The sequence below is a fragment of the Oncorhynchus mykiss genome, chromosome 17 (genome assembly GCF_057628025.1).
Source record: "Oncorhynchus mykiss isolate SJ-2025 chromosome 17, ASM5762802v1, whole genome shotgun sequence".
Taxonomy (NCBI): domain Eukaryota; kingdom Metazoa; phylum Chordata; class Actinopteri; order Salmoniformes; family Salmonidae; genus Oncorhynchus; species Oncorhynchus mykiss.
In genome coordinates, this window is record NC_143038.1 from 10,400,983 (window position 1) to 10,418,880 (window position 17,898).

The 17,898-nt window shown below is 41.1% G+C and overlaps 1 protein-coding gene across 2 annotated transcripts; it reads right to left on the reverse strand.

Moving 5' to 3' along the window:
* Positions 1-1,165: 1,165 nt before the first annotated feature.
* On the reverse strand, positions 1,166-17,870 carry LOC110493651 (nicotinate-nucleotide pyrophosphorylase [carboxylating]-like). Of its 2 annotated transcripts, none has more exons than XM_021568047.3 (5): positions 17,722-17,870; positions 2,700-2,991; positions 2,124-2,434; positions 1,734-1,865; positions 1,166-1,494 (listed from the first exon to the last, which is right to left on the reverse strand). In XM_021568047.3, exons 2-5 carry the CDS (start codon positions 2,950-2,952, stop codon positions 1,279-1,281), a joined length of 912 nt encoding a protein of 303 aa, XP_021423722.3. In that variant the 5' UTR covers positions 2,953-2,991; positions 17,722-17,870; the 3' UTR covers positions 1,166-1,278. The 2 variants fall into 2 exon arrangements, with proteins under 2 accessions (XP_021423722.3, XP_021423721.3); XM_021568046.3 differs by lacking the exon at positions 17,722-17,870 and adding an exon at positions 11,979-12,104.
* Positions 17,871-17,898: the final 28 nt, after the last annotated feature.

A 17,898-nucleotide genomic window follows, 5' to 3' on the forward strand; every position in this document is an offset into this window, starting at 1 on the left:
ACAAATGTGAGAAAAAGCAACAAATAGCTAACAAAATCTAATTTACCAACAAGCAACATGTCTTGAAAGAACTCTGGTTATAAATGCCAGATAATCTCTTCCTAAATGGAACTGATTTCCTGAAACCCTCCCCTCTTTTATGCCCTAGCCACCCACGTCATATCAGGGAAATGGTACAGGTTAACCATAATCTAAACTGAAACTTGTTTTACAGTTACATGCTGACCACCCCGCGTTGCAAAATAAATTGACATGCATGTTACTCAATCATTGCGCCAACAAGCGTCTGCGTTGCCAAACGCTAAAATAGAAATCCGTGCTATTAGTGACGCTGAACACGGTGCAAGTCCTACCTCTCCCATCTCCTCATTGGTTTATAGAAGCAGAAATCCACGTGCAACCTCCTCATTGGTTATACCCCCGTGGGTGATTGAAAGATGACCTGAGGTCAGTTGGTCAGTCAGCTGGTCAGTCAGCTGTGGTAATACACCTTATGAAAGTTAGACGCCAATTGCCATATAAAGTCCAAAGAAAAAGAAGCCTGGAAGGAGAGATGACTAGAAATGAGTCGGTTGACCGTTTTATCTGTGGATTAATTGTCGGAGTAGAGGACCTTGTCCATTTCAAGTAAAATAACAACCCAGGACAAATTAGCTAGCAACAGAATGCTATCTACCTAAATTGCCATAAATGTTTGCTTTTTGACCTGTCGCCAAATTAAAAAAATTTGTTCAGAGTTTGTTTTTATACGTCAACCTGCATGTCGGGATTGCGTTTGGTGTGGGGGGACAAAATCAATTTGAGGACGCGGTTTGGGCATGATATTATTAGGCCTAAATAATGTCTACTCAAAGATGGTGATTTTATGCATGTTCACCTTCAGTGTTTTGAAAACTGATATCTGATTTATTAATTTAACAGGTGATGGACTTTTAGTGGTGGAAGTGCAGTGTGTTTTAATCCATATGAAGCTTTAACAGTATAGTGACTTAGTTACTAATTTGTCATCTTTTCTCCTGGTGGATCAAAGATTAAGGATTTTAAAGAATATCCCATATAATAGATGATCACTATGGGACAAAAGAAACTAAGGGAACTGTCTTCACAGTTTTAATAATGATTTCTAAATTAGTTGTACGCAGCATAGAAATTATACAGTCACCTCTGAATGTTATAATGGATTTATTTTTTTCTTGATCATCTCCTGGATGAAAAGTGAGGAAATTGATCGTTGCTTTTTATTTTCACTTTATTAACAAAAATCCTGAATTGCCACAGTTACTTTGATTGGAAAATAATTGGAAAGGGAACAGGCTTTTGAACCTTGAGGGAGAAGTCTACCACTGGGCAGCCCTGGGTGATGCAGCCCAGAGAGATGATGTCCACATGGGGGGAGAGATACTGGGGCAGGGAGTCTGGGGTCACCCCTCCACTGGCCTCAATTAGCACAGAAGGGAACTCCTCCTTCAGAAGCTTGGCTGCCGCATGGAGTTCCTGAGTGAGGAAGGGACAGAGGAGGAATCGAGGCCGGAAGAAACGAGTGCGGGAAGAGACCGTGAAGGAAAGAGATTGAACTAAATGCACAGCACTGGAAGAAGAATATTACATTGATAGTCCAATGTACATGAATGTCCAACGGAATTATGTCTTCTGCTGTATCACAAGCCCTCCAGTACATCTCTACCTCTTCTACATTACTTCCCTGATGCCTTTGGGAAGTCCATCAGTCTCACCTGTGGCTTAAAGTTGTCCAGCATGACGATGTCGGCGCCTGCCGTGGCCGCCTCACTGCCCTCCTCCCGGCTGCCGCACTCCACCTCAATCTTACTGCTGAAGCCACACACCGAGCGGGCGTCCCTCACCGCCTGGAAGACCCACAGGTAGGAATTACATCAAATCAGTTCTCTATCAGAATGCTAAATTAATTTATATTCAAAATGCACAGAGGGAAAACTTCAGCTCTCATATTAGAAAAAGGACAGATCTAATGGTACATCTTGGAATATGAAAGACATACATGTATTCTTGCACTCTGATTTTCATGCATTTCAGAGGAATCGACAACCACAACATAGTATAGGTTGATGTCAAATGTACAGTTTGAGACATCCACCCTTGCCTACCTGTGTGATACTCCCTGATGCCCATATATGATTGTCTTTCAGCATCACCATCCCACTCAGGTCCTGTCTGTGTATGGACACGCCGCCCACCAGCATGGCATACTTCTCCACCAGCCGGAACCCAGGGGTGGTTTTACGCGTGCCAGCCACATGGCCATGCCAGCCTGCCTCCCTGGCAACGCTCTGTAGCTGGGAGCAGCGGGTGGCTATCCCAGAGGCCCGGGCCAGGCAGTTGAGGGCCGGTCTCTCCCCGAGGAGGATACACCTTGCTGGGCCTCTGACCACAGCAGTCTGGGTCACCTCATTTGGACCTGGTTGAGGCGAGGTCAAAGAAGAGTTTACCTAAAAACACGTGAGTGATCTGCATCTAAAATAGTTAGATGGTCATCAGTTGGAATCTATTCCAATGGAATTTTGTGAATGCCAAACTCGAAGCTCGTTTCCACAATACCTTCTCCAAATGAATTTGGCAGTGTGATCAGAGTTTGTGTATTGTCATCACATTTGTGAGGCATCTGTGTATTATCTTAAACCTCCACAGCATGCATTTGACCAGGTTCATAGTTGGTCTCTTACCGAGCTGTGCTCCCTCTTTGTGCGCCCATTCAACAGTGCAGCTGAGCTCAGTGAAGACAGCAGTGAAGAAAGGCCTGCCTGCCAGCATGCTGCACGGCGTTTTACACAACAACCTGGCCTCGACCTCATGTGACCCCACACACAGCCCTGCAGGGTCAAAGTTTGGTGTGTCCTCTGCCAGCCACTCCCGTGCCAGTCGGGTCAGTGTGTGGGGAGGGAGCGTGTTTGACAGGTCATACTGAGGAGTCGTCATCTTGAGAGGGGAGGTAAAACGTGATGCCGGAAATTTGTTCTGTTAAGAATGGAGAAAGGGGTTAGTTCCAGTGCTTTAAATCTGGCTATCCACTGATAGTTAAGTTTGTAGTTTAAATTGTACCCTACAAAATGTCCTGAGTTCTGGTATGAATGAATCCCTGCTCTCAATGTGCTTTTTCGACCACTTGCTTTGTAACAGTGTCAGTCTTCAGGTTAAGATTCACCACAAACAAAGAACGCTGGTGTGGTGACCTCAAGGGGGCCAATGTGTTAGAAATGGCAGAGACGATTTCTGATCCCAGTCTGCTCCTGCGGGTGTGGTAATATAACTGGAGTACAAATAACGAGTGCAGATTTCAAAGAGCGCTCTGTAAGCCACACCCTAGTGGGCGGAGCTAGGCATGTTGTTTGTGCACATTGTAGTAAGGAGATATCAATTTACAATGGGTCTGCGGTGGTTCTGTGTAGTTATGCTTAATATATGAGTCAAGTACATTGCAGTCAATTTTATCTATGACCTAATAAGTAAGATCTTAGGGATGCGCTCACTAACCCCTCTTTTCTATTTCTCTGAGGACAACGGCTGAGGGCACCCTGGCCGACACGAGGGGGGGGGGGGGGGGGGGGGGGGCAGGCACGTCCATCTGCCTGTTGCTGCCTCCACTGTTTGTCTCCCCCTCAAGTCACTGTGTCAAGTGTATGAAATGCAAATTACAATGAACTAACAGCGGTCTTGATTGTATGTTTTGTACAGTCCGATTTGGGAATTCTGCTCATTGACAAGACAGCCCTGGTTTTTAAATTTAAAAAAATAATAATTTCACCTTTATTTAACCAGGTAGGGTAGTTGAGAACAAGTTCTCATTTACAACTGTGACCTGGCCAAGATAAAGCAAAGCAGTTCGACACATACAGAGTTGCACATGGAATAAACAGTCAATAATACAGTAGAAAAAGTCTATATACAGTGAGTGCAAATGAGGTAAGGTCAGTAAAGGCAATAAATAGGCCATGGTGGCAAAGTAATTACAATATAGCAGTTAAACACTGGAATGGTAGATGTGCAAGTAGAGATACTGGGGTGCAAAGGAGCAAGATAAATAAATAACAGTATGGAAGTCTTCATTGTTGTCAATAAGACCTTATCGTGAACCTTGTCCTGTCTCTGTACATTACATACAATCATCCAAGTTGGGAAGAATAAATGACTACTACTAGGGTTGAGGTCAAGTCCATGGAAAAGCAATGCAGAATCATTTGAACCTTGCCCATCATAACCCAAGAGCTAAAGCTGTATTAGACCCTCTAGAAATCTGTTTCATGACTTTGAATGGTTATATTTTTTCCATATGTTGCAATAACGGAATAAACATCCTTTATTCTGTTGGTGTGTGTACCTTTGTGCGCTTGTGTGATGGATGGGTCAATGTTTATAATAAATTGCTAATAATTGAATGACAATTCAGCCCAGTGGATCTTTATATTCTACAGATTCTGAACAGTCATGTAACAATTGGAAGTGTTTTTGTTGCCATGTAGGCCTAGTATTTGGTCTTTGTTGGGGTTAACCAAGGGGACTGTAATTCCTTAGGTGCTGGTAGCTGAAGATGTGTTAGCTCCCAGGTGATGAGGTAGTGAGTGACTCTGGACACACATGTACACTGTGTTCAACACAAAGTGTCAATAAAATAGATAATTAAAGTATCAAAATTCCTAAATACTAAAAGTAAGTCAACTGTGATTTACACGGTCTAGCATCTGTGCAGTCCCGTGTGGCTCACTTGCAGCGTTGTGGATCTGATTGTCATGGGTGGACCAGTATGAAAAGGTATGCACTCACTACGTCATTCCCATAGCTCCCCCCAACAGACTGGGTAAAGAGGTCAGCATGCTTCGGTTCGGCTTGCTCCTAGCTGTACAGAACGAGTGTGCTTGCATACTCCCTTAAAAGCTTGAAAAACAAGAAAAAAATACCTGCAAGAGTACGGTTTGTCCATTTTGAGATGCCGTAGCCAGTATACACTTCCTTATAATTAATCTAAAATAACTCAAAATCAGTCATAGATTCAGTCAAAAAAGTCAAAATTGTACATGTAACTAATATGCTTGGTGCAGTATTTCTCAATGAAAAAAATGCATGAAAACTAGTAGTCTCTTGTTGAATGACAGACTTTGAATAATCCTTATTGTTGACCCATCACCGATCAAGGGGCGTAGACGTCGGTGAGGGTTTTCAGCTGTTCGGGCACACAAAACCAAGGTCCAAAACAAACGTCACAAAATGCCATCATAATATACGCACAAACTCTTCCGAACTGTTTCGGCTGGGAAGCATGTGGACGCCTTAAGGCACATCTCTGATATCAAGAGATCTCAACCTTTAGTCACACTTCCAGTTAAATCAGTTTACATAGTCTTTATTTTACTTGCTCTACAACAGAACAAAATGTCCAAATCAGACTGTACAAAACATACAATGAAATCACAATGGCTTTTTTGTTGTGAAAAAGTACAGTGTGTCTATAACAAGGGCCAATTACAATAATGCGAATTTCATGTCAACCAGATCTGTCTTGTGAACAAGCAATTTATTCCGAGCACTGGTGGTCATTAGATAATCCAAATAATTGTTAAACAGCGCCCCCCTGAGGCAGAACATTTTCTATTGAGAAGTGTTTGGGACTTGTTTCCGTTTGCTACTCAAAATATATTTTACATAAGTCAGACAAAATTAACTGCAATACATATGTTCTGAAATATTAGATTAACTAAACACAACCACCGCAGACCCATTGCAAAACGACAGGCCTCTCTCAGTAATAAAATGTGTCCCAGTGCACAATCAACATGCCTAGCTCTGGTTTACAGAGGTTTACAGAGGACTCTTGGCAATGGCAGTGTTCGATTAAGGATTAAGCTGAAGCGAGGTGCACCAGTCTATGGCCTGCGTGGTGAACGGGCAAAAGTGGTGAGGGAGAAGCGCTCTTCTCAAATCGAACCGTAATCTGCGCTGTTCTGGTCATGTTGTCAACAAGGCAGCATGGTCTATCGTTCAGAAATATACATCTCTTTTCCATAAAAGGCAGATAAAGCGTTTATCAAAGACAATCACTTTTGCACGTGAAAACCCAGAATCCTACTCATTACAGGGCTGCCAACATTTGAACAAAGTTTGGAGTGAGATTTTCAATTTGAATTTCATTGCCGCAACCCCTAGTTGGGGGACTGGGGGTCCTCCCCCCAAAAAATGGTACTGTTTTAAAGCTAATCCCTGCAATTTGACATATTTTGACATGGTTTAGGCCTATGACCAGGGATTTTTTTTAACAGGTCAAGTGTATTCAGAATGCTTTGAACATTAAATGAAAATGAACACTCAAAATTCAACAACTTTGTTACTTTGAGATTTTTGGGGAGATGAAATGTAAAGAACACTAACAAAAAAATCGTACATATTTTTGGGGTGGTTTGACACTATTCAGACAGTAATTAAATGAGATCGGGAGACAGGCAAATGCTAGAAACCGTGCACCAAAGGCTCTGCACAGTAAATTGTAATATTAATGGTTGGTGGCAGTGGTTAACCAAATCATAGATTGCAGTCTCATTGTCCATAGAATGCTTTCAAGGTAGGGACACAAACATTTTGTATCTTAGGTGAACTCGTTCTTGAAAATAGGTCTGGAAGAAAATCCTGCTTGCTCTCCAGAAGGGTTGGCCACCCCTGATCTATGTTTCCCAAGTGCTGGTTGTTTGAAAATGTTATAACAATCGTTTCTCCAAATCACCCACAATCTTCCCCCCCAAAAAAATCTAATGAATATCAATATTCAGGTTGTTTATGTCTACTAGTTGAAGATCCTTGCCATCGTCTGACTATGTATACAAAATTATGCATTTTAGGAGTTGAGTCCCCTTGTCATCTCTGCCTAGCACAATACTAAAATCTCAAATCATATTGGCTTCATGGAGCATTTAATATCAAATGCTTATTTGTATGACTTATTCAAAACTGTCCATGAAGGGCAGCAATAATGTATAGCCTAATATAATTCATTTTCAAAGACAAGTAGGCATATCATATTTTAAATATGGGATTTTTTATAATAAATAAATAAATATATATATATATATATATATATATATATATATATATATATATATATATATATATATATATATATATATATATATATATATATATATATATATATATATATATATATATATATATATATATATATATATATATATATATATATATATATATATATATATATATATATATATATATATATATATATATATATATATATATTTCACCAGGTAGGCCAGTTGAGAACAAGTTCTCATTTACAACTGTGACCTGGCCAAGATAAAGCAAAGCAGTGCAACAAAAACAGTTACAAATGGGATAAACAAACATACAGTCAATAACACAATATAAAAATCTATGTAGTAAGGTTTGGGAGGTAAGGCAATAAATAGGCCAATAGTGGCAAAATAATTACAATTTAGCATTAACACTGGAGTGATAGATGTGCAAGTAGAGATACTGGGGTGCAAAAGAGCAAAAAAAATATGTTGGGGATGAGGTAATTGTTGGGTGTGCTATTTACAGATGGGCTGTGTACAGGTACACGGATCGGTAAGCTGCTCTGACAGCTAATGCTTAAAGTTAGTGAGGGTGAGATACAAGACTCCGGCTTCAGTGATTATTGCAATTTGTTCCAGTCATTGGCAGCAGAGAACTGGAAGGAAAGGCGGCCAAAGGAGGAATTGACTTTGAGGGTGACCAGTGAATATACCTGCTGGAGCGCTGCTACGGTGACCAGTGAGCTGAGATAAGGCGGGGCTTTACCTAGCAAAGACTTAAAGATTACCTGGAGCCAGTGGGTTTGGCAATGAATATGTAGCGAGGGCCAGCCAACAAGAGCATTCAGGTTGCAGTGGTGGGTAGTATATGGGGCTTTGGTGGCAAAATGGATGGCACTGTGATAGACTACATACAATTTGCTGAGTAGAGTGTTGGAGGCTATTTTGTAAATGACATCGCCGAAGTCAAGGATCGGTAAGACAGTCAGTTTTACGAGGGTATGTTCGGCAGCATAAGTGAAGAAGTCTGTTGCGAAATAGGAAGCCGATTCTAGATTTAATTTTGGATTGGAGATGCTTTATGCGAGTTTGGAAGAATGGTATACAGAATGTTGTCGTCTGTGTAGAGGTGGATCAGAGAATCACCAGCAGCAAGAGGTGGCCCAAGAATTGAACCCTGTGGCAACCCCATAGAGACTGCCAGAGGTCTGGACAACAGGACCTCTGATTTGACACACTGAACTATCTGAGAAGTGGTTGGTGAACCTGGAGAGGGCAGTCATTTGAGAAACAAAGTTCCTTCAAGTTCCTGCGGGAGCTGTTGGCCGTGGTAGGGGTAGCCAGGTGGAAAGCATGGCCAACCGTAGAAAAATGCTTAATGAAATTCAATTATCGCAGGTTATTCGGTGGTGACAGTATTTCCTTGCCTCAGTGCAGTGGGCAGCTGGGAGGAGGTGTCTTATTCTCCATGGACTTTATGATGACAAAACCTTTTGGAATTAGTGCAGTGTATATTGGTTCCCGACTTCCCCTACCTGAGCGTTTTTTCCCCTTCATATTTTAAAACATTCATAAAAGGAATTGGTTAAAGGTAAATTAATCCATGAACACATTATTTAACATTTCTTAAAAATGACCCAATTTTCATCAATTTGATTATATAAGCTGAAAGCCCATTCAAAAACAGTACTGGACTTGGACCAGGAAGTAGGCGGGTATGTGCTCATGACCTTTCAGTTCGCACACATTTTGTTGCATATGCGAGTAAAATGGTTGCACTGTAGAGCCCTGCAAGTGTCAAAATATGAAGTGTTAAGCATTTGCATAATGGATCATCAGGTGCAATAAGAACATGGAAAAGTCTAATGGTGCATTCAAAGCTAGTGGGAACTAGGAACGCCAAAATGTCCGACTTGCTAACTGGTTGCACATTCTGGCTGTTTTGTCCCGCCTACTTCCTGGTCCAAGTCCTGTATAACAACCCCCAGTTAGTAAGTCAGAAATGTCAGTTTCCAAGATCAGACTAATACGTTTAGGTTAAAGGTTAGGTTACTCTTAGCTATTTTACAGTTCAATACAGCCAAGGGTGCCTCCATCCAATGAAATTACACTTCCCGAGTTACACTTACACAGGTGTTCGCAGTTGTGTAAAGTACTTAAGTAAAAATACTTTAAAGTACTACTTCAGTAGTTTAAGTATCTGTACTTTACTATTTATGACAACTTTTAGAAAATGTACTTACATTTCCCCAGACACCCAAAAGTACATTTTGAATGCTTAGCAGAACAGGAAAACTGTCCAATTCACACACTTAAAGAGAACATCCCTGGTCATCGACTGTCTCTGATCTGACGGAGTCACTAAACACAAATGCTTTGTTTGTAAATGATATGAATGTTGGAGTGTGCCCCTGGCTATCCATCAAAATGCTGCTGTCTGGTTTGCTTAATGAGGAATTTTCAATCATTTATACTTTTGATACTTAAGTATTCTTAAAAACCAAACTACTGGGTGACTTTCACTTTGGGGTAATTTTCTATTAAAAAAAAGGTATCTTTACTTTTACTCAAGTACAAGAATGGAGTACTTCTTCCACAACTGGGTGTTCCTAGTCTTCGGTCTGTTTTCGTAAACAAGCGCTGTAACATTGAGATATGGCCATGTGGGAACATTAACACTATCAAGGTGTGTATCAATTTAACCATATACACATACACAGTGCCTTGCGAAAGTATTCGGCCCCCTTGAACTTTGCGACCTTTTGCCACATTTCAGGCTTCAAACATAAAGATATAAAACTGTATTTTTTTGTGAAGAATCAACAACAAGTGGGACACAATCATGAAGTGGAACGACATTTATTGGATATTTCAAACTTTTTTAACAAATCAAAAACTGAAAAATTGGGCGTACAAAATTATTCAGCCCCTTTACTTTCAGTGCAGCAAACTCTCCAGAAGTTCAGTGAGGATCTCTGAATGATCAAATGTTGACCTAAATGACTAATGATGATAAATACAATCCACCTGTGTGTAATCAAGTCTCCGTATAAATGCACCTGCACTGTGATAGTCTCAGAGGTCCGTTAAAAGCGCAGAGAGCATCATGAAGAACAAGGAACACACCAGGCAGGTCCGAGATACTGTAGTGAAGAAGTTTAAAGCCGGATTTGGATACAAAAAGATTTCCCAAGCTTTAAACATCCCAAGCGGCACTGTGCAAGCGATAATATTGAAATGGAAGGAGTATCAGACCACTGCAAATCTACCAAGACCTGGCCGTCCCTCTAAACTTTCAGCTCATACAAGGAGAAGACTGATCAGAGATGCAGCCAAGAGGCCCATGATCACTCTGGATGAACTGCAGAGATCTACAGCTGAGGTGGGAGACTCTGTCCATAGGACAACAATCAGTCGTATATTGCACAAATCTGGCCTTTATGGAAGAGTGGCAAGAAGAAAGCCATTTCTTAAAGATATCCATAAAAAGTGTCGTTTAAAGTTTGCCACAAGCCACCTGGGAGACACACCAAACATGTGGAAGAAGGTGCTCTGGTCAGATGAAACCAAAATTGAACTTTTTGGCAACAATGCAAAAACGTTATGTTTGGCGTAAAAGCAACACAGCTGAACACACCATCCCCACTGTCAAACATGGTGGTGGCAGCATCATGGTTTGGGCCTGCTTTTCTTCAGCAGGGACAGGGAAGATGGTTAAAATTGATGGGAAGATGGATGGAGCCAAATACAGGACCATTCTGGAAGAAAACCTGATGGAGTCTGCAAAAGACCTGAGACTGGGACGGAGATTTGTCTTCCAACAAGACAATGATCCAAAACATAAAAGCAAAATCTACAATGGAATGGTTCAAAAATAAACATATCCAGGTGTTAGAATGGCCAAGTCAAAGTCCAGACCTGAATCCAATCGAGAATCTGTGGAAAGAACTGAAAACTGCTGTTCAAATGCTCTCCATCCAACCTCACTGAGCTCGAGCTGTTTTGCAAGGAGGAATGGGAAAAAATGTCAGTCTCTCGATGTGCAAAACTGATAGAGACATACCCCAAGCGACTTACAGCTGTAATCGCAGCAAAAGGTGGCGCTACAAAGTATTAACTTAAGGGGGCTGAATAATTTTGCACGCCCAATTTTTCAGTTTTTGATTTGTTAAAAAAAGTTTGAAATATCCAATAAATGTCGTTCCACTTCATGATTGTGTCCCACTTGTTGTTGATGCTTCACAAAAAAATACAGTTTTATATCTTTATGTTTGAAGCCTGAAATGTGGCAAAAGGTCGCAAAGTTCAAGGGGGCCGAATACTTTCGCAAGGCACTGTGTGTGTGTGTGTGTATGTATATATATATGAAATATAAGGTCCTTATAATTCCAAAACGGTACCAAAAGCGATGCATGTTAAGGTTCAGACCGAGCATCTTGGATCTTAAATCCCCACCCCATGATCAAGGGCTAGGTTGTTCTGAACCACAGCTGTTTGCATCCTATTGCACCGGTTGCATCAAAGGCCTGTTTGCATCCTCAAATGGCAGCCATGATGTGCTTATCAACTGAAGACTATTTTAGAGACTTGCAAAAATGATTTTGATAAAAAGTATTGTACAGTAAAAAGTCATTTTGTCTGCAGCGATTATCCATTGTAATACCATTTGGGCCACAGCAATGGTTGTGTATAACAGTGGTTCGCAAACCTTTGAGTTATTGTATCTCCAATCACATTTAGCTCCGATCCAAAATACCCCCTTATGTGCAAGTTCTTACGCATCTCAGGACCTACCGCAACAAATGTTATAGTAATGTCTACAATTTGTGTACTTAAACACTATTCAACAACACAAATACAATCAATCAAATATCCAAATGAAATGATGAATATGGATACACAATGGGCTACAGAGGAATGTTTACTCACCACAAAAGTAACAAAGTTCCTCTTTTCTTTATTGATTTGATTCATCGATTGTTTTTGACATTCAAAGCCGACAACACCAGAAAAGTGGAATTTGCTCCTTTGCTCATGATGTAATGTTTACAAGCTAAGCGAAGAATGTGAAAATCAGTCACATTGAGTTACAGCTTTGAAATAACTATTATTCTTCTTGTTTTTTTTTTTTTAAACCAGACAATCTGCGTAACACAACAGTTCTCTGACATTTTGAGTTTGGGATGTCAAACGTCAAACAAAAATACAAAAAGTAATGTTAATTTACTGATATATATATATATATATAAATAAAATTATGTTGGAATATTTTTCATTCAGACAAAGATCTTCACTGACATGTCAATTTAATTTCAGAGTCCACCTTATCGGTCCCAAAGCCTTAAGTTGCAATCTTACTTCTGGAACTATAAGTTATTCTAAAGCACAGCAGATGTCACTTTCCTAAATGCAAAGTGGTGGTTTGGTTTCGGACATATTCACCTGAGTGTAGTGCAATATGCCGTTCTGACAAGAAGTGAAAGGGATGCAGGGCTGCCTTAAACCTACAACTTATAACACTGCACAATATAAACAGAGATCGTTTATGATGATGTCAGACCACTCTTGCACAGCACTGCGCAGACGGGATGCTTTCAAACATCCCGTAGGTTCACTAGAGATGGAAGAGCAAGCAAAACATCACACGCTCCATTTCCCCCCCCCCCCCCCCCCGTTTCATATGCTGTATAGTCAATTAACTAGCTGAGCAGACCAGACCATCTTGGCACTCACCCACCATTGTAAAAAATATTTGGGAACCTATAGAAATTCATTAATGTCTACATTTGTTTTGCCAAGTTTATTCTATTACAGACACCTTAATGCACTTTTCAATTATATTATCTGAGCTACATAAATGTAATTCTGTCCTTGATCCATTTCATTCAAAACGGCTTCTTCTGAGGAGTGCCATTATGGCTGACTGGTGCTTTCAAAGCCTCTCATTGGCCAATACATAGCATCAGCCCTTGATCATGACTCTCAGTTCCATACAATACCCATAACAACTGGGATCTCAGACTTACAACTTCAGTGTGTTCAAGACAGCTGGGAAGTGGAGAAAAAAATAAACTAGCTCCGTCTGTGAAAAATCTTTTTGAACAGACATCCAACTCGGAATTCCAACTCAAGATCTCTGGTCTCTTTCTAGAGCTTGGACTTTGACCTGAAGATCACTGACGTCATGATTTAATCTCGTATTTTTTCCAGAGTTCCCAGTTGTCTTGAACGCACTATAATGCATTGGTCTACAATAGTAGAAGTCATAATACCCATAAAACCTAGCGGTCGAAACACAGAAATGGTTGCAATCATTTTTACACCATTCAGTCATAAATAAGGTTACATAACATTGCCCATACGAATGATCTGCAGTCCAGAGGGTAACAGCAAACACTGTTTTCCCAAAGTAAACACACTTGACTCGAGAGGATGAATCAGTCCATCTCTGAAACCTCAAAGCCAGACTAAAATAATTCAGCTAGCTAGGGTAGCTACAAGTCAAGTAGTCCTTGAAGTAGGCTACCCACCCCTCACCTACAGACACAAACATTACGAGTCAAGGATCATATCACCTCCACCTTACCGGCCACCCTAGACCCACTTCAGTTTGCATACCATCCCAACAGGTCCACAGACGACGCAATCGCCTGCACACTGCCCTATCCCATCTGGACAAAAGGAATACCTATGTAAGAATGCTGTTCATTGACTACAGCTCAGCTTTCAACACCATAGTATCCTCCAAGCTCATCATCAAGCTGGAGGCCCTGGGTCTCAACCCCGCCCTGTGCAATTGGGTCCTGGACTTTGACGGGCCACCCCAAGGTGGTAAAGGTAGGAAACAACATCTCCACTTCGCTGACCCTCAACACTGGGGCCCCACAGGGGTGGGTGCTCAGCCCCCTCCTGTAATCCCTGTTCACCCACGACTTTGGCCATTCACGCCCCCAACTTAACCATCAAGTTTGCAGACAACAGTAGTGGGCTTGATTACCAACAACGAGACAGCCTACAGGGAGGAGGTGAGGGCACTCGGTATGTGATGTCAGGAAAATAACCTCACACAACGTCAACAAAACAAAGGAGATGAGTGGACTTCAGGAAACAGACCCCTATCCACATGGAAGGGACAGCAGTGGAGAAGATGGAAAGTTTTAAGTTCCTCGGCGTACACATCACAAACAAACTGAAATGGTCCACCCACACAGACAGTGTGGTGAAGGCGGCGCAACAGTGCCTCTTGAACCTCAGGAGGCTGAAGAAATAAGGCTTGTCACCCAAAACCCTGACAAACGTTTACAGATGCACAATTGAGAGCATTCTGTCGGGCTGCATCACAGCCTGGTACGCCAAATGCACCGCCCTCAACCGCAAGGTTCTCCAGAGGGTGGTGCAGTCTGCACAACGCATCACCGGGGGCAAACTACCTGCCCTCCATGACACAGGAAGGCCAAAAAGATAATTAAGGACATCAACCACCCGAGCCACTGCCTGTTCACACCGCTTACCATCCAGAAGGCAAGGTCAGTACAGGTGCATCAAAGCTGGGACCGAGAGACTGAAGAACAGCTTCTATCTCAAGGCCATCAGACTGCTAAACAGCAATCACTAACTCAAGAGGCCGCTGCCTACATTGAGACCCAATCACTGGCCCCTTTAATAAATGGATCACTAGTCACTTCATACAATCCACTCTAAATAATGCAATTTTAATAATGTTTACATATCTTACATTACTCATCACATGTATATACTATATTTTATACTATCTATTGCACCTTGCCTATGCCACTTGGCCATCACTCATCCATATACATATTCTCATTCTCCCCTGTAGATTTGTGTATATTAGGTAGTTGTTGGGGATATGTTAGATATTACTGCACTGTCAGAACTAGAAGCACAAGCATTTCGCTACACTCGCATTAACATCTGCTAAACACGTGTATGTGACAAATAAAATTGTTTTTGATTATCAAGAATACCTAGCCATAGCTTCCAAGTTAGCTACCATGCTAGACTGTTGGTTTAGAAAAGCCAAAGAAATAAACTTGTTTTTATGAATTTCTCATGCATTTAAATGGCTAGGCAAATAGCCTGGCTAGATGGCGAATAGTAGTCTAATGTTGCTAACTAACTGACCAACCATGAGCTACCTAGCTAGATAACAGGCATTTTTTATTAAAAACTTGCCCAAGACAGTTCAAAGAATTGTCCATTTAAACAATTTGAACCAATTTATGAATTACTAAATTTAGCAGTTAATCCAGAGATTCTTAACTTTGCCTCAATTTCCCTGGGGCACAGTGGAGTTGTCATAATACCCATAAAACCTAGTGGTCACACAGGGAAATGGTTCCAACTGTTTTTTCACCCTTAATTTTATCCATTGTGGATTTTCATGAGTAAAGTTTGATTTGATTGATGACATTACAGCTGTAGAATATTTAACTGTCATTTTCACATGAGGGCAAGTGCAGTTTTTCATTAAACATTTAATTGATAACACTTGACACACTAATCAAATAGTGGGAAGGATCCTATAAATCAAGACTGTGAATGCATGTACCACTGAATAAATAAAGCCTTTCAAGATTGGTTATGAAACTACAATACACACTACACTGGATGTCTAAACAATTCAATTCTGGATGTCAATAGATTTTTTAGATTCAGTCTCATGACAACATTCTAGGACAGAGTAATCACTCACTCATCTAAGTCTTTCATCCGGGGTAATCTGATGAGTGATACAGTGCATTCAGAACGTATTTCAGAGCCCGTGATTTACCCCCACATTTTGTTACGTTATAGCCTTATTATAAAATTGATTAAATTGTTTCTTCCTCTCATCAAGCTATGACAAAGCAAAAAACACATTTTCTGCAAATGTATATTAAAAGAAAAACTATCACATTCAGACCCCTTACTTAGTACTTTGTTGAAGCACCTTTGGCAGAGATTAGTCTCAAGTGTTCTTGAGTTTGAGGCTACAATCTTGACACACCTGTATTTTGAGAGTTTCTCCCATTCTTCTCTGCAGATCCTCTCAAGCTCTGTCAGGTTGGATGGGGTGTGTCGCTGTACAGCTTTTTTCAGGTCTCTCCAGAGCTGTTTGATAGGGTTCAAGGCCAGGCTCTGACTAGGCCACTCAAGGACATTCAGAGACTTGTCCCGAAGCCACTCCTGCGCCATCTTGGCTGGGTCGTTGTTTTGTTGAAAGGTGAACCTGAGCGCTTTGGAGCAGGTTTTCATCAAGGATCTCTCTGTACTTTGCTCTGTTCATCTTTCCCTCGATCCTGACTAGTCTCCCAGTCCCTGCCGCTGAAAACCATCCCCACAGCATGATCCTGCCACCACCATGCTTCACCCTAGGGATGCTGCCAGGTTTCCTTCAGACGTGACACTTGGCATTCAGGATAAAGAGTCCAATCTTGGTTTCATCCGAATAGAGAATCTTGTGATCAGTCTTTAGGCGCCTTTTGGCAAACTCCAAGCGGGCTGTCATGTGCCTTTTACTGAGGAGTGACTTCCGTCTGGCCACTACCATAAAGGCCTGACTGGTGGAGTGTTGCAGAGATGGTTGTCCTTCTGGAAGGTTCTCCCATCACCACAGAGGAACTCTGGAGCTCTGTCAGAGTGACCATTGGGTTCTTGCGCACCTCCTTGACCAAGGCCCTTCTCCCCCGATTGCTCAGCTTGGCCGGGGCGGCCAGCTCTAGGACATGCACTGGCAACTGTGGGACCTTAGACAGGCGTGTACCTTTCCAAATCATGTCCATCAATCAATTTAATTTACCACAGGTGGACTCCAATCAAGTTGAAGAAACATGTCAAAGATGATCAATGGAACAGGATGCACCTGAGATACATTTCTAGTCTCTTAGCAAAGGGTCTGAATACTTATGTAAATAAGGTTTCTGTTTTATAAATGTGCCAAAATGTCTAAACCTGTTTTCACTTTGTCATTGTGGGGTAGTGTGTAGATTGATGAGGAAAAACATGGATTAAATTCATTTTAGAATAAGGCTGTAATGTTAAAAAATGTGGAAAAAGTCAAGAGGTCTGAATACTTTCCAAATGCACTGTGTAATTGATAAAGTAGCTCTTCCCTGTAGAATGTTGACAGCAGTATAAAACATGTTTTTTTTAAACTCACTGACACAGGATAAACTTTATCCCTCATGGCCCTGACCAAACCGGTAAATTGCCCGTCACTCTGGCTGTACTTCTCCACATGGCCAGGCTTATAGTGGTCTTCTCCCTTTTTAATGCTCTTATGCTTATCCTTTAAAAATGCCATAAAAGGTCTGAAATAGACACCACAGTCGACATACTGTACAGACAATTATCTAGGCTAAGTAATACAAAATGATTTTATGATCTACTGCTCTGCTAGCTGAACAATTATCTAGGCAAAGTAATACAAACATATGTTCTAATCTACTGCTTTGCTAACTAGCTAGCTAAAGTGTAGTCAGTGGTTAACTAAGACAGAGAAAGGGGACAGAATAATGTCTACACTTTATTAAATGAATTTAAATACAGCACATGGAATCATCTTCGATTGGATACATGTCTCTGATTGCGCTTGCTGAGTTCTTCTATGCTGGTAATTAGCGTTTCGAATGTGAGAGTAAATTGAGGCAAATATATTGATAAAACTCACCGTATCTGAGAGAGAATTAAACGGTTGTCAAAACCTACACCAAACACACTTAATTTAAAGTGTTTGTAAAATTCCCAACGTGAAAAATGTATGGAATTATTTCCATGTTTTACCGCTAGGTTTTATAGGTGTTATGACCCGCCCACTGTGGCTGACTATTGGGCAAAACAGACAGGG